The following is a 21,397-nucleotide window of genomic DNA, read 5'->3' on the forward strand; positions in this document are numbered from 1 at the left end:
GCCTGAGCAAGAGTGAGACCCCGTCTCTACTAAAAAAAGAAGGAAATTAGCTGGACAACTTAAAATATATAGAAAAAATTAGCCGGGCATGGTGGCACATTCCTGTAGTCCCAGCTACTCGGGAGGCTCAGGCAGAAGGATTGTTTGAGCCCAGGAGTTTGAGGTTGCTGTGAGCTAGCCTGACACCACGGCACTCTAGCCTGGACAACAGAGCAAGACTCTGTCTCAAAAAAAAAAGTAATATACAGAAATATCAATGTTCACTCTACTCGTGGTACTGCACTGTTGTATGAGGATAATTATCTTCCCTGATCTTTATCTTCTCTCTGCCTTTCCAGATTACATTCCTATAGTTTGGATTCCAATGATGCCTTTTTTATTAATTAAAAATAAGAAATGGCTTTAGGCCAACCACCCAGAAGAAGGAGGTATTGCAGCCAGCTGGAAAGGGTCTAGTTCTTTTCTGCTTTGTAGCTGTAAGAGGCTGTGTTTAGATTGAGTGGGACTGGAGGACTCCGTGATACGGAATTTCATGGGGGTACGGGGATCCACTGGGCTCTTTCTGACACCTTTTGTCTGGAAACACCCCGTGCATTCTCTCTGATTGCTTTGTTGCTGAGGTTGCCTCTCAATGGAAACAGAGAAACAGAAGCGGCTTTTACATAGTAAGTCCAATGTGCTTCTGAGTCCACACATTAGACAAGGGGGATGGAACCTTGAAGTATCCCATAGTACAGAATGGCTGCTCTCAATAATACTGTGGCAATGCTTGTCACTCTGGAATCTTTCTGTCAAATGAGGAACATCACAAAAGTCTGACTGCCTGCAAGGGTAAAACAACATATTTTGAAACATGTTTAGAAATATGTAGCATGTACTTTTATGCATCAATAATTTATTGGTGCTACTATTGCAAAGTTTATGTACATATAATATTTATATATTTTATATGTAAATATGTTTAAATATATACATATATTATAGGGTAGAGTGGTGGTTTCCTGTCAAGGGTGGTTTTCCCCGGCCAGGCAAGAAGAAAACATCTATGTACATATGAAAAGAGAAAGAGAGAGAGAGTGGGACTACCACACACATAAATATATATACATAGTGTATTCTTACATAAGAAGATAACATAATTCAAATACATACATACATGGACGTTTGGAAAAATATAAACAGTAATAACATGAAATGAAAGTTAATGTGTGTAACAGATCCAGCTCCCTCACATGGACAGGCAATCCCAGATGACCAGCTTTGTATAGAGCTCTGGAGAACTCACACCTATAGTCACTAAGAGCTACATCAATGAAAACATACATACATGTATATTGGAATAAAGCCGTATACTTTTCATTATCTAAAGGAATATATAATATAGAAAGTGGTGGATAAACATGAAAAGGCAAAAACCATATCATTTACATATATGTAAACAGGTGAAATTTTTACATTGTCACCAGTTGCTTTACAGTTTGCTTCAGGCAGGATGTAAGAAGACATGGTTGTACACACACACACACACACACACATATATATATACACTCACACACACATATATATGAATATATACAGACACACATCTGTATATATATAAACACATTAATAGGGATCATTACAGATTTTATGATTATGGACACTTGATTAAAAAGATATACATCATTATATATATACAGAAATATCTATACATTTAAATATATATACAAGACAAAACCAAAACACATGCTCAAATAGTCACAGTGACACAGAGACACACACCTATAGTCACCAACAAAATATCTCCATTTTCATCAGGGACCCTAGGGCCTTCTTGCCATCTGTTGGTAATGAAGGAAACCCAAAGGTTAGTGGAGTTTTTTCGCTGACTCTTAAACAGGACCTTTGTTGAGTCAAAACACCAGGTGAAGGCCTTTTGGGTAGAGCTAGCCTAACTTTTATCTCCGACCGAGGACAAAGCTGCCCAGTTCTTCTAAAGCTGGCCATGAGAATAAGTGCTCATAGTTTTCCCACGTAGAGGGGGCTCATATACTAGAGTGCCCATTGCCATGCTTAGGAGGAGGCTTTCCAAGGGGAGGAAGAATAGCTAGATTTTATCCCTCAGGAGGTGTTTGAATCAATGCTAATTGGAGTGGTGTTGGATGTTATCGGTGGGGGGTGGAGGAGTGACAGTCAGGCAAGGGTTGAAGTGCACTGTGGGCTTCCATGGGTCAGGAAGTCATCTCCACACTCTGGAAACTACAGATCTCGTTTAAAGTTCTTATGCAAGGTTGAAACTGGTTCTGGAGAGGTCCACAGGCAGGCCTGACAAATACCTGGATGGGAAATGCCTGGACAGGTGGATTCCTGAAGCCTTTTCTGGGAGTGTGAGGAGCAGAGATGTGGCGGGTTCTGGCTGGACAAAATCTCATGGACACCAATGGCGCTGATTGCCAGGGAGGGCACTGTGAGAGGCAGGATGTTGGAGCCTGGCTCCCCTGGATGGCTGGCTGATGCCTGTTCACCAGGAAGGCCAGCTTGTGGAGGCAGCCATTTTACTCAGGCTGTACATGAAATGTGCATACATAGGCCATGGTGCAACAGGGAGCCCCGAGGGGCTGGACCCAGCCTCTGCCCAAGGCCTGGGGACACTGTGATATATAGCTCTGGCCTTTAGGTCAAGCACCCAGAAAGGGGCGTGGGGCTTACAGCCAGCTAGAAAAAGGCCAGTTCTTTTCTGCTTTATAGCTCAGAGAGGCTGTGTTTAGACTGAATGGGAGTAGAGGACTCCATGATGTGGCAGAGTCTACTAGGCTTTTTCTGACCCTCTTTGTCAGGAAACACACCATGCATTCTTTTCTGGTTTCTTTGTTGCTGAGGCTGCCTCTCACAGAAACATAGAAACAGAAATGGCTTTTACACAGTAGGTGCAATGTGCTTCTGAATCCACACACTAGACCAAACGGACAGAAGCTGGAGGGATCCCATAGCATACAATGACTGCTCTCAAGAATACTGTAGCAATGCTTGTCACTCTGGAGTCATTCTGGCAGACATACAGGGGTGAAACATCAAAGAAGTCTAACTGCACACAAAAATAAAGCAGTGTGTTTTAAAACATGTTTGGAAATATATAACATATACTTTTATACATCAACAATCTATTAGAAATAGTGTTGCAAAATTTATGTGTATATTTTATATATGAGTATATTTAAATATGTACATGTATGATAAGGTGGAGTGGTGTTTTCCCTCTCAAGAGTGGTTTTCTCTGGTCAGACAGGAAAAAAATATCCACGTACATATGAAGAGAGAGAAAGTGGGGATGCCACACCCATAAATATATACACATAATATGTTCTTTCATGAGAAGATACATAATTCAGATGCATACATACATTGATATTTAAAATATATAAACAATGATAACACGAAGTAAGAGGTATATGTATAGCAAATCCAGTCCCCTCTACTCACTCACCAGATGGGCGGTCCCAAAAAACCAGTTTTGTCTAAAGCTCTGGAGAAAGAAAAAGAAATGGGAGCTAAATGAGGGATGTATATGGTCATAAAGTGGCATAATGGACATTGAGAACTATCAATAAGAAGGGGGGTTGAGGGATAAAAATCTACTTGTTGGGTACTATGTATACTATTCTGGTGACAGGAACACTAAAAGCCCAGACTTCAGCATTATATAATTCATCCATGTAACAAAAAACACTTTACCCCCTAAATATATGAAATAACAATAAGAAAAATGGTACTATCTGTGTAACAAAAGTAATAATTGGTAATGATCTACTTCATTTTTTAATTGATTAAATGTTCCATGAACAATGTCAGATAAATAACTCTTCTTAATTTTAAGAACTTCATATTCCCTTTGCAAAGTACAGCTTGACAGTAGTTTCCTAGTGGAGAAGGATATTACAGTCAGAACGGCCTGTAGAAAGGCACATAACTAGCATGCAAAGGGTTTTCACATATCAAAAGAACTCAAAACTTTAGGGTTTGTGGCCAAGCAAGTTCTCTCACACCTGTAATCCTAGCACTCTGGGAGGCCAAGGCAGGAGGCTTGCTTGAGGTCAGGAGTTCAAGACCAGCCTGAGCAAGAATGAGACCTCCATCTCTACTAAAAGTAGAAAAAATTAGCCAGGCGTGGTGGCACATGCTTGTAGTCCCAGCTACTCGGGAGGCTGAGGCAAGAGATTGGCTTGAATCCAGGAGTTGAAAGTTGCAGTGAGCTATGATGATGCCACTGTACTTTAGCCAGGGTGACAGAGCAAAACTCTATGTCAAAAAAAAGAAAAGTTCAGGATTTCTGAAATAATGGCCTTGTGGAAAATAAAAATTATATGATAAGGACCACATAGCTATAGCCTCTAGTGTCTCTAATATATTTAGTCTGTATCCCATTAAGCTGTAGGAAATCAAAAATGATATTTTTTAGGAACAGATGTGAAAAGTGTCTATTCGTTTATTTAAATAATAACTTTGGCAACCGGTTGAAAAATGAATGTTACTAATCACAGAAACTCACAGTATCTATCAAAAAGTCATGAGGATCCGAACATAGGCCAAAAAAGAATGAGAATGAGATTGAAAGAGGAAAGGTTAGATTTTAGAACTACATCTAATTTGGTGTAAAGTGATCAACATGTGAACCATAACACTTGATTTTGCATTGTAAAGATTTTTCATTGATTTGTCACTGAGGTAGGTATCACATAAAATTTTTCTACTCTACGCCTGTCTCTTAGGTCATGAAAATGTTTTATTAAGCTATGTTTAGCTGCTAATAATGGAAGATCATCTCAAATCACCAAGACTTTTAAAAAATAGGCATTTAATTTCCTTTATTTTATTTTATTTTATTTATTTATTTTTTTTTTTTGAGAGAAAGTCTCACTCTCTTGCCCAGGCTAGAGTACCCTGGCATTAGCCTAGCTCACAGCAACTTCAAACTCCTGGGCTCAAGCAATCCTACTGCCTCAGCCTCCCAAGTAGCTGGGCCTACAGGCATGTGTCACCATGCCTGGCTAATTTTTTTTCTATATATTTTTGGTTGTCCAGCTAATTTCTTTCTGTTTTGTTTTTTTTTAAGTAGGGACGGGGTCTCGCTCTTGCTCAGGCTGGTCTCGAACTCCTGAGCTAAAACAATCTGCCTGCCTTGGCCACCCAGAGTGCTAGGATTACAGACGTGAGCCACCGCGCCCGGCCTGATTCCCTTTAATTTAAGAGAAGTTGTAAAGTCTGCAGTTCATACTTAATAACGGTACCTTCACAATGTCTTCAGAGACCTAGACTTTTTTTTTCCCCTTCTGTCTCAGCACTAAGCTTACATTCTTAAGGTTACCTCATGTTCCAAGATGGCTGTATGAAGCCTTCATTACAGACAGAAAAGAGGAAGGGGAAGCATGTGCATTCTTTGTAAGTAAACTTCAAAAACGCAGTTATATACATTGGCTAGGATATACGTCATGTAGGCGTACTTTAACCATAAGATGGCTGGGAAATAAGGGTCGTTATTCCAGGGTCAATACCTGTAAAAAAGATCAGCATTTTATCAGTAGAAATGAGAAAATGGAAATATACTTTGGGACAAATGTAATATAGTTATAATCTTGAAGCAGGGTTTTTAGTAAATATAGAAGGCAGAAATATATTTATCAAATTTCGTGCTAAATAAAGTTCAGATTTTACTTCAGTTCTTATTTTTGTGCTTTTTCTTGATTAAATCTCTAGAAATGTAAGCATGAAATGTTAATAAAATCAGACTGTGCATCAAAAGATCAGAATCATCAGCCAGGCGGCAGTGGCTCATGCCTGTAATCTTAGCACTCTGGGAGGCCGGGGCTAGAGGATCACTTGAGGTCAGGAGTTGAAGGCCAGCCTGAGCAAGAGTGAGACCCCCATCTGTACTAAAAATAGAAAAACTTAGCCAGGACTAAGCGTCCTAATGTAACTCAGGACGCTGAGGCAGGAGGATCACTTGGGCCCAGGAGTTTGAGGTTGCAGTAAGCTATGATCACACCACTGTACTCTAGCTTGGGCGACAGAGCAAGACTCTGTCTCAAAAAAAAAAAAAATTTTTTTTTTTTTTTAATAATAAATATAGTGATCAAACTATTAATAGGGGTTACCCTGTATGTTAGTTTTCCATTCCTGCTGTAACAAATTACCACAAACTTAGTGGCTTAAAGCAACAAAGATGTATTATCTTACAATTCCTGAGGTTAGAAGTCCAAAACGAGTCTTTCAGGCTAAAATTGAGAATGTTTAGTTTTGTAAGAAACTGCCAAGCTGTCTTTCAAAGTGCTGTACAATTTTATACTCTCAACAGCAATGAATGAGAGTTCCTGTTGTCCCACAGCCTCCTCAGCATTTGGCATTTTCATTATTTTGGATTTTGGCCATTCTAACAGGTGTGTAGTGATAACTCCTTTTAATTTGCAATTCCCTAATGATATCTGATGTTTAACATCTTTTTTATCCTTATTTGCCATGTATATTTTCTTTGGTCAGCTTTTCAGTTCTTTTGCCTGTTTTTTAATTAGGTTGTCCGTTTTCTCATTGAGTTTAACAGTTGTTTGTATATTTTAGATAACACTTCTAGTAAGTTGTCTCTTGCAAATATTTTCTTCCAGTCTGTGGTTTGTCTTCTCATTCTCTTGACATTTGTCTTTTGCAGAACAGAAGTTTTTAGTTTTAATGAAGTCCAGCTTATCAATCAGCTCTTTTAGAGTTACTGACTTTGGTGTTGTATCCAAAAAGCCATTGCCATGTCCAAAGTCACTTAGTTTTTTTCCCTATGTTATCTTCTAGGAATTTTGTAGTTTGGCATTTTATATTTAGATCTATGATCTATTCTGAGTTAATTTATGTGAAGGGTGTAAGGTCTGTATCTAGATTGATTTTTTTTTTTTTTTACATGTGGATGTCCAGTTTTTACAGCATGATTTATTAAAAAGACCATCTTTGCACCATTTTATTATTGCTTTTGCTCCTTCGTTAAAGATCAGTTGATTATATTTTTGTGGGTGTATTTCTGAGCTGTCTATCCTATGTCACTGATCTTTTTTGTCCACAGTTTTGCCAGTGTCACACTGTCTTCTTAATTACTATAGGTTTATAGTAAGTCTTCAAGTTTGGTAGTGTTAGTCCTTCAAATTTGTTTTTCTCCTTCAATATCAAGTTGGGTATTCTGGGTCTTTTCCATCTACATATAAACCTTAGAATCAGTTTGTCAATATCTACAGAATAACTTGCTGGGATTTATTTGAGATTTTATTGAATCTGTAGATCAAGTTGAAAGAACTGACATCCTTATAATGTTGACTCTTCCTATCCATGAACATGAAATATCTCTCCTTTTTTTTAGTTCTTTGATATCAGTTATCAAGTTTTATAGTTTTCCTCATATAGATCTTGAATATATTTTGGTCGAATTTATACATAAGTATTTCATTTTTATGAGTGCTAATGTAACTGATTTGGGTACTGTTTATTTTCAAAACTATGTTAAATTGTGTCAAAAAGAAAATCCAAGATTGTGCATTGTTACCCTGTTATTTTTCAATGGTTAAGAAGCTCCAGTACCTTTCCTATAGAATTGTATAGTTCTGACTAAGCATTATCCTCTCTTTTTTCTAGCAGAATGTTAAGGGTGTGTTCTGGCATGCATTCATTCAGCAACATCTTCTATCTCCAAATAAATTTTGATTTGGGTCAAGGTTTTTTTCTCCTTGTTTTTATTTCTTTTCTTTTGTTTTTCCATTTTTCCTCTCTCGTTTCTCTTTCTCTTACTTTAAAGCCCCTCTCGCCAAATTTTTTTTCATTAAAGGAATGAGTTCCTTTGGATGTTAAGAAGAGGGAGACAGATTACCTTCTGAGAGATTCTGTAAAGAGACCTTTCCTCCCCTCTGCATGTCTAGAAACAAAATCTCAGTAACAAAATTTTAGAACTAGAAATGGCTTTAGTTCTTCTAGACCTAATCGTTCATTTGACAGATGTGAAAACTGAAGCTGATAAAATGTTAAATGATTTGCTCAAGACACAGAGATTATTTTTATCAAAGCAGTTTTAGAATTCAGTTTATCTGATTTTCATTTCAGTCACTAAGCAAATGAAAATATCTTGCTAGGTGCAGTGGCTCTCACCTGTACTCCCAGTGACTTGGGAAGCTGAGGAGGGAGGATCACTTGAGGCCAAGAGTTCAAGACCAGCCTAGGCACCGTAGTGAGATCCCGTCTCTAAAAAATTTTTTAAACTAGCTGAGTGTGGTGGTGCACACCCGTAGTCCCAGCTACTCAGGAGTCTGCGGCAGGAGGATTCTTTGAGCCCAGAAATTAGAGGGTACATTGAACTGTGATCATGCCAGTGTACTCCAGCCTTTGCGACAGAGTGAGACGCTATCTCAAAACAAAACAAGCAAACAAAATATATATGTTTTTTAATTTCCACATTTGTGAATTTTCCATTTTTCCTTCTGTTACTCATTTCTAGTTTCATTCTTTTGTGATCAGAAAAGATACTCTGTATGATTTCAGTCTTTTAAAATTTATTAGTGCTAGTTTTGTGGCCTAACATACGGTCTTTCCTGGAGAACATTGCATGTGTACTTGAGAAGACTACACAATCTCATAAAGAAGAATTAGCCAGCTGTGGTGTGGTGGCATGCAGCTGTAGTCCCAGCTACTTGGGAGCCTGGCCCCAGGCAACAGAGTGAGACCTTGTCTTAGGGCAAAAAAAAAAAAAAAGAGGAGACAACTACACAATCTGTTGTAGTTGGGTGGAGCGTTCTTTATATTTCTGTTAGCTCTGACTGGGTTATGATATTGTTTATATCCTCTGGTTTGTTATTGATCTTCTGTCTGTTGGTTGTAGACATTTTTCAAAGTATCGTATTGAAGTCTCTTACTGTCATTGGGAACTATTTTACCTTTAAATTCTATCAATGCTTGCTTCATATATTTTGGATCTTCTCATGTTTGGTGTGTGTGTATGTTTGCGTGTGTATATATATATATTTATAATTGTTATAGCTTCATGGAGGGTAGACTCTTCGATCAATATATAATGTCCTTATTGGAACAGTTTTTGACAGTTACAGGTTTTGTGTTTATTTCTTTGTATTTAGAGAGAGGGTCTTTCTAAGTTGCCTAGGCTGGACTGTAGTGGGTATTCACAGGTGTGATCATAGCAGGCTACAGCCTTGAACTCTGGGCCCAAGCAGTCCTCCTGCCTGAGCCTCTCAAGTAGCTGGGGCTACAAGTGTGTACCACTGCACCTGGCTCAACAATTACAATTTTGACTTAAAGTCTGTTTTTGTCTGATATTAGTATAGCCTCTTCAGCTCTCTTTTGGCAATTTGTTTCCATAGAATACACTTTTCAATCCTTTCACTTTTTTTTTTCATCCTTCCACCTTCAACCTATTTTTGTCTTTGGATCTATAGTGAGTCTCTTATAGACAGCACATAGTTGGAACATTTTTTTATCCATTTTCCTAGTCCGTACCTTTTAATTGGAGTGTTTCAACTATTTACATTTAACATAATTATTGATCAGGAAAGCCTTCTTGCATTTTGCTTATTTGTCAACAACCACTGCCACAAGTTGCTTGTTTTTATAAAAGGAGCAAGAAAGAATGCATTCACTATGATTAAATGGTTAAAGAATTCTCCACATGTGGTTTGGCTACTAATGTGGAGTCACACATATCATGCCATTACTGTGTTTATTTTCTGAACTTATATGGATCATGATTTATGAAAATTCAGTCTGCCACTTAGGAATAAGTGTTGGATGGGGTCCATAATCACATTTAGATTCTTTTCTAATTTTTACAGAATCTTGGCTCTGCCCAGTTTTTTTGGCTGAAAACAAAACGTATTTGTAGCTGTCATTGTATAGGCAGCCAGCAGTATTGCTCTAGCACCCTCTAGTGAGAGGAGTACTGTGGCTTCACTAGCACTGACTGTTTCTAATTTGACTGTTCATTAATCTGGGCCTGATGGGTTTAATAGATAACAAGAGTTAATATACGTACTTAAATAAATTATATTTCATGCATAGAATAGAATATTATTCGGCCTTTAAAAAGAAGGATATTCTGACCCATGCTAAAGCATGGATGGAAGACAATTTTGAAGATATTATATTCAGCCAGGTGTGGTGGCTCACACCTATAATCCTAGCACTCTGCAAGGCCAAGGCAGGGAGGATCGCTTGAGGTCAGCAGTTTGAGACCAGCGTGAGCAAGAGCAAGACCCCATCTCTACTAAAAAGAATAGAAAAAATTAGCTGGGCATGGTGGCATGCGCCTGTAGTCCCAGCTACTTGGGAGGCTGGGGCAGGATTGCTTGAGCCCAGGAGACTGAGGTTGCTGTGAGCTAGGCTCACTCCACAGCACTCTAGCCCAGGCTACAGAGCGAGATTCTGTCTCAAAAAAAAACAAAACAAAACATATACTAAAGATAAATAATAAAAATTCCTTGGCCCACCCTTAGAAATTGTTTTGCAAGCTGTAAATGCTACGAGAATTCTAGGAAGAGATAAAGAGATACAATTTTGTCATTGTATAAAAGAAATTGACATAGTCTTAAACTATATAAATTAAGAATGGCATCATCATCATTGCTATAGTTATGATAGTATTGTAAACTAGGAATTTGGGAAGTGAAATAACCATAATATTTTTAAAAAATACTTTTTAATAGATCTTTAGTCACTTTGTCTTTATAAGAAAGTAATATGAGCATTTTACAACTTGAACGTATCTTAGAAATTGTCTAATCTACCTCCCTTAGACCCTAGAGAAATAAATGTATGTTTTGGCAGCTACCTTCCCTGTCACTGATTATACTGTTTTATTTTTTTTCACAATGTTGTATTTTGAAAATGTTGAAACCTACAGAAAAGTTTAAAGAGTTGCAAATAAACACACATATACTCTAACCTAAATTTATCCTTTATCAACATTTTATCACAATTACTTTATCTTCATTCCATTTTGGGGTGGGGGAGATGTTTAGTGAACAGATTGAAAATAAGTTGCAGACGTTCATCCCTAAGCATTTCAGTAATTATCGTCTAAGAACTAGGGTATTCTCCTACCTAATCATAATACTGTTATTATACCAAAGAATATAAGCAGTAATTTAATAAAATCATCTAATATATAGCCACATGTATATTTTCCCTGTGGTCCTAACAGTGTTTGTTTCAGCAGTTTATTTTGCTTTAATATAGGATCCAAACAGATGTCATATATCTCATGTAATTTTTATATCTATTCTTTTCATCTAGAATGTTCCCCCATCTTTTGTCTTTTATCAGCTTGTCCAGTTTTGCAGAACTCAGGCTTGTTGTCTTTTTAGAATATCCTTCACTTGGAATTTATCTGATCATATCTTCATGATTAAATTTGGGTTAAGTAATCTTGGCAGGAATATTTCATATGTGACATTTTATACTTCTTTTTGCATCCCACTTATTGTCCCAGTGTTGGCGATGCATATTGAATCACTTGGTTAAGGTGGTGTCTGCCAAATCTCTCCATTGTAAAGATACATTGTTTCTGTCGTAAATGGTAAGTAAACCATTCGTTGATATTTGAGGCATTGGCCTGTTTTCTTTTTTATCTAATATTTTCTCATTCATTAATGATCCTTGCCTAAGCTAACGATTACATTGTTTTTTAGAAAACGGCAATTTTCTAATTCTGTCATTTCTTCGTATTAGCTGACAGTTTGGACTTCCTTTTTTTGTCTCCTTTCACACTCTATTTTCTTTTCTTGTTTGTTTGTTTATTTATTTATTTATTTATTCGTTTTGAGACAGGGTCTCACTCTGTCACCTAGGCTGGAGTACAGTTGCCTGATCATAGCTCACTACAGTGTAGAACTCCTGGGCTCAAGCAATCCTCCCACCTCAGCCTCCTGAGTAGCTGGGGCTACAGGTGTAAGCCACCACACCTACTGGACTCAAGAATTTTTAAAACTTAATGTAATCGATCACCATCATTTTGTGGGGGACTGCTCAGAATTCCCAGATTTTACCACAGGAAGCTTCTTTTTTTTTTTTTTTGCTTTAGAAGTCCAGTTACCTTGGAGTTTATTTAAACTAAGAGAAAAAGGTCATAATGTTCTCATGCAATACATACTTGGTTTTTTTAAATAACAATTGTGTAACAAATAGAATGAATTAAGGAATGCTGCACTTGTGATCCATACAAAACACCAACATTTGGATCGTACATAATTAAAGAAATATCTCAAACACTTTCTGAAATACTGTAGTAACCAATACATAGAGGCCACAGGAAGCTTCTTAAGCTGTTCCCTGTCTGTACTCATCTTTGAGCACTTCCCTGCTTGCTGTCACAATAAGATGTGTGGTTCACTTTGGGGTTTTGAGGGGTGAGGGCTTGTTTTTTGTTTTGCTTTGTTTTACTTGGCTGCTGTTGTTAACTGGACTTAATTTGTTCTTTCTCTGGCCTGTATCTGGAATCAACTATTTTCTTCAAGAAGCTTTGGTTTCTTTTAGTGGGGATTATTATTTAGAAGTCAAAATCTAGGTTCTTGATGTGCTATTTGCTAGTAGACTGTCATTATTACTGTGATGTCATTGCTTCTAGCCCCTTTCAGAACCAGGGAATGAAAATAATACAAACACATGTATTAATTTTCTATTGCTGTAGAAGAAATTACCACAAACTTAGCAGCTTAAAACATCATTTATTATCTCACAGATTCCCTGTAATTTCAGGAATCCAGAGCTGGCTTAGCCAGATCCTCTGTTCTGGGTTTCACAAGGCCAGAATCTTATCAGCCAGGTCTGCAGTTCCATCTCAGGCTGGGGATTATGTTCCAAGCTCATCTGGATGTAGGCAAAATTTGTTTCTTTGTAGAACTCGTGGTTGATGGCTTGCTTCTTCACGTCTTCAACAAAGAGAGAGTTGGCTACTTTAAGACTCTGAGCACAGAGAAAGCCTACGCCTTTATTGAGATATAATTCTTATGTCATACATTACTTTAAAGTGTACAATTCAGTGACTTTTAGTATATCCACGGAGTTGCACATTCATTAACACAGTCAACTGCCGAACATTTTCGTTATCCCAAAAAGAAACCCACATCCCTTAGCAGTCATCCCCTAACTTCCCTAGCCTTAGGCAACCACACATATGCTTTCTGTCTATTCTAGACATTTCATATATGGAATATATGTAATGTAAATACAGTTTTTTCCCCTGTTCTGAATATTTCATATCCGATAATATGTGATCCTTTATGAATGAATTCTTTTACTGAGCATACTATTTTCAAGGTTCATGAATATTGTAGCATGTATCATTCCTTTTTTTCTTTTTTGCCAAATAATATTCCATGATGGATATACAACATTTTATTTATCCATTCATTAGTTGATGAACATGTGGGTTGTTTCTGGTTTGGGTTATGAAGAATGCTGCTGTGAACATTTGTATACATTCACTTTTTTATTGCTTCATAATGTTAGATTATATACTACACTTGATCTTTGCCAAAAGGCTGAGAAGCAATTCATAATGTTAGATTATATAGATATTTCACAGTTCATGCAGCGAGGCTGCTAAGGGAGGGCATTTTGGTTGTTTCTAATATTTACTCCTATAGATAATGCCCAATGAATGAATAACCTTGTCCATATGTTGTTTGATATTTTGGGGATACATCTTCAGAGTAAGTTCCTAGAAATGTAATTACTAGGTTAAATAGTAAATGTATATATGATATTGTAAATATTGCCGAATTCTGCTTCCATAGAGAAATGTATGAGCATGCTTATTTTTACCCAGCCCAGATTATGTTGTCAAACCGTTAAACGTTTATCAATCTGATAGGTGAGAAATTATATCTCCAGGGAGTTTTAATTTACATTTTTCTCATAAGTGAAACTGCTGAGCATCTTTTCATTGTGTGAAAGCCATTTAATTGTCTTTTTCTGTGAACTGTTTTTTCATGTTTGCTTCCTGTTTTCTCTCAGGTTCTTAATCTTTTTTTCCCCTTTGGATTTCTAAGGTTGTTTATATATTAGGAAAATTTGCCCTTTGCGATATAAATCGTAAATATATTTTGTCAATTTGTCAATTTGCCATATGTCTTTTGTGCTTATCAACCATATGTCTATTGTTATGCCAGTAATAACATTGATACTATTCAGAACCTGTATTGAATACTGTAGCTTTGTAGTAAAATTTGAAGTTGGAAAGTGTGTTTCCTTCAATTTTTTTTCTTTTTTAAGATTGTTTTGGCTATAATGGGTTCCTTGCCATTTCCATGTGAATTTCCATGCCTATTTCTACAAAAAGCCAGCTGGGATTTTGACAGAATCTCTATATCAATTTGGGGAGTTTTGCCATCTAAGCAATGTTTAGTGATCTGATCCATGAATATGGGATGTCTTTCCATTTATTTAGAGCTCTTAAAATTTCTTTTTAACAGTATTTTGTAGCTTTAAGGATACAAGAAGTACTACACTTCTTTTGTTAATCTTATTCCTAAGTATTTTTTTTATTTGATGCTACTGTAAGTAGAATTGGATTTTTTTTTCATTTAATGTTTGGATTGTTTGTTGCTGGTATATAGAAATACAATTGATTTTTTTCCCCAACAGTTTACCCTGACAGGTGTTTTTGATATTTATTTTGTGTCCTGCAACCTAGCTATTAGTCCTACCAGTCTTTTAGTGGATTCTGTCGTTTGTCTCTTGACTTTGCTTATGATAATTGTTATTGTCATTCAAAAGTCCGTATTTTCATGTAGTTAAATTCATCATGAGAGCTGAACACGGCAGCTTATAAATTCATAGATTAGACTTACAGATTCAAATCACAACAGTCTTTACAAATATGTTTTACATGTTTTCTACTAGAACAGTGTTTTAACTCCAAGATAGTTTTTCTTTCCCTTTTGGTGTGATTTTGGTACTATCTTTCCTTTGGTTATTTGATGCTTAAGAAATTTATGCTTGTTTAAACATTAATCTAAATATATTGTTATTACCAGTACATTAATTTGTAAAAAATCATTTAGTATTTTTCTAAAGCACATCATGTTTATTACTTGTTTTATGAATTATCACAAACTAGATTGCAAGATTTCACAAAAATGAATATATCTTTCACCCAGTTGTTGATATTTAGCCATTGTTCTTTCTCTCCCTTTCCCCATCTCCTTCCCGATACATACACCCCTGTATTTTTTTCTCACTTATTTGATAAAACATTATAGACACTTTGACTCATTACTCATAAATATTTCAATAAGTATTTCCCAAGAACAGGGACTTTCTTATATAAACACAGTATAAATATTAAACTTGGGGTTTTTAACATCATTACAACACTGTTATCTAATGTACAGTTCCATAATCAAATTTTACTAATTGTTTCAACAATGTCCTTTGTGACTGTTGTTACATTGATTTGGGATCTAATCCATGATTATACATTGCATTTTGTTGTCATGTCTCTTTATTCTCTTTTAATTTGGAAAAATTATTCAGCCTCTTTTTGTCTTTCATGACATTGACATTTTTGAAGAATACAGAACAGTTTCATAGAGGGTCCTTAAACTGGAATTTATTGTATCTTCATGAATAAATTAAAGTTGTGCATTTTGGGCCGGAATGCTGCAGAAGTGATATTACTACCTTTTTCTTTTGTTAAGACTAGTCAAATGCAATTGAGAGAAGGGGGAAAAAAGTGGAACAAGGAGTTTGATCCATTGCTGACTATAAACAATCATTTCAAATAGCTCACTACTTTTGGACCAGCCTGCTATTAACGTTGATCACTTGGTCATTGATCACTTGGTGACGGTGGCATGTACCAGATTATTGCATTGTAAAGTTATAGTTTATCTCACATAATAATATGTAATGTTTGTAGAGATACTCTGAAACTATGTAAATATCCCATTCCTAATCACACTTTCACCCAGTAGTTTTAGCATCTTTTATTGATTCTTGCCTGAAACAGTAATTACTATGATAGTTGTAAAACGGTTTTCTTACTTAGTCGTTTTGTCTGTCTATTCACTGGCATTGTAATATAAGGAAGAGCTTCTCTTCACTTTCATTTATTATCAGTATAGACTCAAAGAGTCCTACTTTATTTAACTGGAGTATAATCCATTACTGCTATTATTAATTTTCATGGTCAAATTGTCCCAGATGCAGCCAGTGGCAACCCCTTCAAGGCTGATTCCAGTATGGTTATTTTTAACACTTTCTGGCACCCTTTCAAAAACTAAAATTAAATCACCATTGATCGGTGAGTAAGAGAAATGGATATTTTGGGTGGAGATATATGTTAAAGCAAATAAAATTCTAATTATAAAATCTAGGTGATGGATATACATTTTTTCTGTACAATTGTTTTAAACTTTTTTTTTCTTTTTTTTTTTTTTTTGAGACAGGGTCTTGCTCTGTCACCTGGGCTAGAGTGCAGTGGCATCACCATAGATCACTGCAACCTCAAACTCCTGGGCTCAAGCAATCCTCCTGCCTTGGCCTCCCAAAGTGCTAGGATTACAGGCATGAGCTGCCATGTTCAGCCCAATTATTTTAAACTTACTATGTGTTTGAAAATGTTCACAAAAAAAATGCTGGGATGGTATCAGCAGAACAGGGGAAAGTATTTTGTGTATCTTGTAGGCTTTACCAAGTTAGTAGATAAATTGATGGTTTTGATAGCCAGAGTTCTTTTTTTTTTTTTTTTTTTTGGTGACAGAGTCTTGCTCTGTTGCCCGGGCTAGAGTGCTGTGGCATCACCCTATCTCACAGCAACCTCAAACTCCTAGGGTCAAGCAATCCTTCTGCCTCAGCCTCCCGAGTAGCTGGAACTATAGGCATGCACCATCATGCCCGGCTAATTTTTTCTATATATTTTTAGTTGTCCAGCTAGTTTCTTTCTATTTTTAGTAGAGACGGGGTCTCGTTCTTGCTCAGGCTGGTCTCGAACTCCTGACCTCGAGCGATCCTCCCGCCTCAGCCTCCCAGAGTGCCAGGATTACAGGCATGAGCCACCATGCCTGGCCCCCGAGTTCTCTTTGTGGAAGGAAAATAAATATAGAATGGAGGAAAATGAAGACTGGCCACATGGCATTGGATTAAAATTATAAGTATACATATATATTTATATGCTTCTAATGTCTAAATTTTGCATACATTTATTTATCATTGAGCCATATGAAATTCCCGCTTTTCTCCAGCTCTGTTACCTGAAAGAGCTTGGAAGCCATTTTGCCTACTACCAGTGAGCACCCTCATTGTACATATTTTGGCTTCTAAATATCATTTCCCACTAAAATGAACCAGAGCTCCTTAGAGAAATGGCTGATTCAGGATTGGGTCAGGGAAAGCCCAGGATGAGCCTGAAACATTCTGTCCATATCAATTTTATTGATGCTAGTGTGGAAGTAGTGTTTGACTAAAATGAGAAATAGCCAAATTAATGTATACTCTGATTCTGATTCTGATTCTGATTCTGATTCTGATTCTGATTCTGATTCTTCTCGTATTCACCATGCTAAGTTTCTCTTCCTCCCGAATCCAAGTGTAAGGAATTAAAGGAACAACTTAATTTCTTAAAGATCATCTGTAAATTCAAACAAATTTTTTTCTTTCCAGCAATCCCTATGACATATCATTCACTGACTTTTATTGCATAGTTTTTATATCTGAAGTGACCATTAACATGGATTGCAAAATTTGGGGATGAGTGCTATCATGACAAGTAACCCTTTTGGTCTCTTTACTATACAATATATATATTTTAAAGAATTTGTATTTGATGAAAAGTCTTCTCTACTTGGCTTTATTTTGCATTTTAATATTTTCATTAGTTTTGCCTCTAGCTAATGTAACAACAATTGTAGAATATTAGAGTTTTAGTGACTGTCCGTTAGCTGAAAACTTAGTGCAGGTTGCTAGGAAGGGCTTACACTTGCCTTTTGAATTCCCACTGCAGTGTGGAAATTGGCTTTGTCACCAAAATGACTTAAAATGTAAGTATATGTTCTAATCTGTGAGATTGTTTCCAAATTGTTTTCACCCATTTACTATGAGCAATGTCTGGCTGGTACATTAGTATTTGGAACTTATTCTAAAATTAACCAGCAGATAAAGAAAAAAGTTTGATAAAGCTTATCTTTGTTAATGGAAGACTCATGACAAAGGAAAAGATGAAAATGGTTTAATAATTTATCATTTTGTTGCAATACAGGGATATCTAATTCAAACAGTTTAACCTACCATCAAAGGAGAGAAATTTCTTAAATACAAATATTTAAGAACATTTTTCTTTATGCTGGGAAGATTCAAATTATTCTTTACTACCTATTTTGAATATACAATAGATTATTGTTAACTATAATCACCCTGATTTTTCAAATACTAGGTCTTATTTCTTCAGTCTACCTGTATTTTGTACCCATTACTCAACTTCTCTTCATCTCCCTTAATTTTTTTCTTAAATGATCTTTATGAGTATGAAAAGCATGTGTGAAAAGTTGCTGTTTTTTCCAAGAACAAATGTAAACTTGATATTTTTGTGTGTTTCACTGAAACACCTTGTGAATTTTTCATACGAAGAAGCTCACTCCACTTTAAGAGATGAGGTCTTGCTATGTTGGACTCGAACTCCTGGGCTCAAGAGATTCTTCCTCCTCAGCCTCCTAAATAGCTGAGACTACATGCACACAGCACCATGTCCAACTGAAGAGCTCTTCTTTAAAGCGTCGATTCTCTTGTGAAACTTTTTCTGTTTTCTTCGTTATTTTTTTATTTCCTTATTGTCTGTCTGCTCAATTAGAGTGTAAACTGTCTTATTCACCATTGTTTCTTAGCACTTAAGAGGGACTTGGACTTAAGGATCACTCATTAATTATTGAATAAATAAATGAATGATCCACTGGAAAGAACCAGGGTTGAACATTAAGAACTTTAAGTTCTACAAATAGCTTACTTCTCTGGGCCTCAGTTTTCTCATCTGCAAAGTGTGCATTATTATATTGTCCCTCAGAATGTGCATAGGATTGGTTTCAGAACACTTAAGGATACCAAAATCCCCAGATGCTCAAGTCCCTTGTATAAAGTGGCATAGTATTTGCATATAACCTACACATATCTTCCCTTATACTTTAAATCATCTCTAGATTGTTTATAATACCTAATGCAATGTAAATGCTATGTAAATAGTTGTTAGACTATATTGTTATTTTTTTATTTTTTTTTTTTTGAGACAGAGTCTCACTGTGTTGCCCGGGCTAGAGTGCCGTGGCATCAGCCTAGCTCACAGCAACCTCAAACTCCTGGGCTCAAGCAATCCTTCTGCCCGAGTAGCTGGGACTACAGGCATGCGCCACCATGCCCGGCTAATTTTCCCTATATATTTTTAGTTGTCCAATTAATTTCTTTCTAATTTTTAGCAAAGACGGGGTCTTGCACCTGCTCAGGCTGGTCTCGAACTCCTGAGCTCAAACAATCCACCCGCCTCGGCCTCCCAGAGAGCCAGGATTACAGGCGTGAGCCACCGCGCCCAGACTATATTTTTAAACTTGTATTATTTTTTATTGTTATTTTTCATTTTTTTTCAAGTATCTTCCCTCTATGGTTGGTTGAATTCACATTCCACAGATACACAGGGCCAACTGTGCTTACTTGTTACAAGATATAATGGACTAGATTTGATTTTTAAAAGGCAATATGTTGTAATTTAATTAGAGGAAAGGAATATATCAGCCTTGCCTTATGTATATAACTTTAAACCAAAATAAAGTCATAATAGATCAAATGAGGCTCTCCTAAAACCCTTTTTTCCTCCCTTCTTTCTTTTTTCTCATTTCCTTTTTTTCCCCTTTTTCCCTTTTTATGTATTTATGAAATCTCTTGAGATTGATCTCATTCCAAACATTAGGAAACAGACTAATAAGGTGAGTGGAAGAGGTAAGCCTATGGAGACATGGTAGAATAAAAGAAAGAGAAAAATATAGTGGGTAGGGGCTCAATAAGAAACTGAGGTTTTAATCCTAAATCTCCTTACCAGTTACTAACATTAAGGAAAGTCACTCAACCTCATGGAGCATCTGTTTCCAAATCTCTAAACTAGAGCTAACATTTCCTCTTACCTGCTTCACAGTATTGATATAAATGTTAACAGTGAAAATACTCTGTAAACTATAAATTAGCCATATATAAGGTATCATTATAATCCAGTCAGAAATTTGGGTCCATTTGCAGAATTGTTGGACAAAACTAAAGACCCTCCTTCTTAAAGGCAATTCCAAAAATACAGATTTTTTTTTAAATGTGTGAATGTACTTGGTACTCTCTACTCAAAAAAAAAAAAAAAAATGCAATTAAGAGCTGGGCATGGTAGCTTGAGTCTGTACTCCCAGCTATTTAGGAGGCTTGGGTGGGTGGGAGGATCTTTTGAGACCAGAGATTGAGATCAACCTGAAAGCTAAAGAGAGATCCTGTCCCTAAAAAAAAAAAAAAAGCAAATAAGGTTCAAACCACTGTTAAGTACTCTTGATAGGGTGATTTATTGTTTATGTTTGACCGCAGGAAGAAATTTCATTACCTCTGACTGTTTTCCTTTCTTTTTTGATCATAGCCCAAAGAGCCGATTGATCCAATTAAAGAAAGAGAAGCTGGAGTATACTCCAGGAGAGCATGAATATGGATTATTCCCAGCCCCTATTCATGTTGGTGAGTACTAAGTCCACACTGTGAAGAAATGGTATTTCTTGGGTTTGGGGGAAATGTCTTTGTGTTCTTGTTATTACTTCTACCTCTCCAATGGAATCAAGCTCTTTTTTTTTTTTTTTACCATTTAATTTATACTTACTTTGAAGAATTCTGTACACTTTTCGATAGGGAGTCAAAATGGCATAAATCTTGTTCATTAGGGCCTTAATAAGCAGCACTATGTCTGTAGCTTTAGATTCCTTAAGTATGTCACATATTTTCCAGGTTCAAAAGAAGTGAGATGATTTATACATACAAAATGGTTAGAGGAAGAGGGCCTACTGTTTTTCCTGGTCACTTATCTGCTTGAAATTGGAAATACTTATTTTCCTATTCTTAGAGAAAATATCAAGGCCTTGTTTAGCATTTGGGTAGTAGTACCTTCTAGGACCCTACTATTAAACTTACCAGATAAGTTAAAGGTACTTAGAAGTCATCCTAGATTCCTCCTATTTTTTTCAACCCCTCATCCAGACCATCTCCAAATTCTATTATTTCCGTCTCTGAAATATTAATGTATCCTATTTCTCTACAAATTCCATTGCCATCCCTCAAGTGTATGCCAATATTATCTTTTCTTCAGGCTACTGCAATAGCCTTCTAATAGATCTGT

At 36.4% G+C, this 21,397-nt stretch overlaps 1 protein-coding gene across 1 annotated transcript in view; it reads left to right on the plus strand.

The window, feature by feature from the left end:
- Positions 1-21,397, plus strand: part of ASH1L (ash1 (absent, small, or homeotic)-like (Drosophila)) — a 215,715-nt gene that overhangs the window by 133,759 nt on the left and 60,559 nt on the right. Inside the window, exon 7 of the mRNA XM_012658674.1 lies at positions 20,651-20,745. Within this exon, the coding sequence (XP_012514128.1) occupies positions 20,651-20,745 (95 nt within the window). The remainder of the gene's footprint in view (positions 1-20,650; positions 20,746-21,397) is intronic.

The sequence above is a fragment of the Propithecus coquereli genome, unplaced genomic scaffold, assembly GCF_000956105.1.
Source record: "Propithecus coquereli isolate 6110/MARCELLA unplaced genomic scaffold, Pcoq_1.0 Scaffold59, whole genome shotgun sequence".
Classification (NCBI taxonomy): Eukaryota; Metazoa; Chordata; class Mammalia; order Primates; family Indriidae; genus Propithecus; species Propithecus coquereli.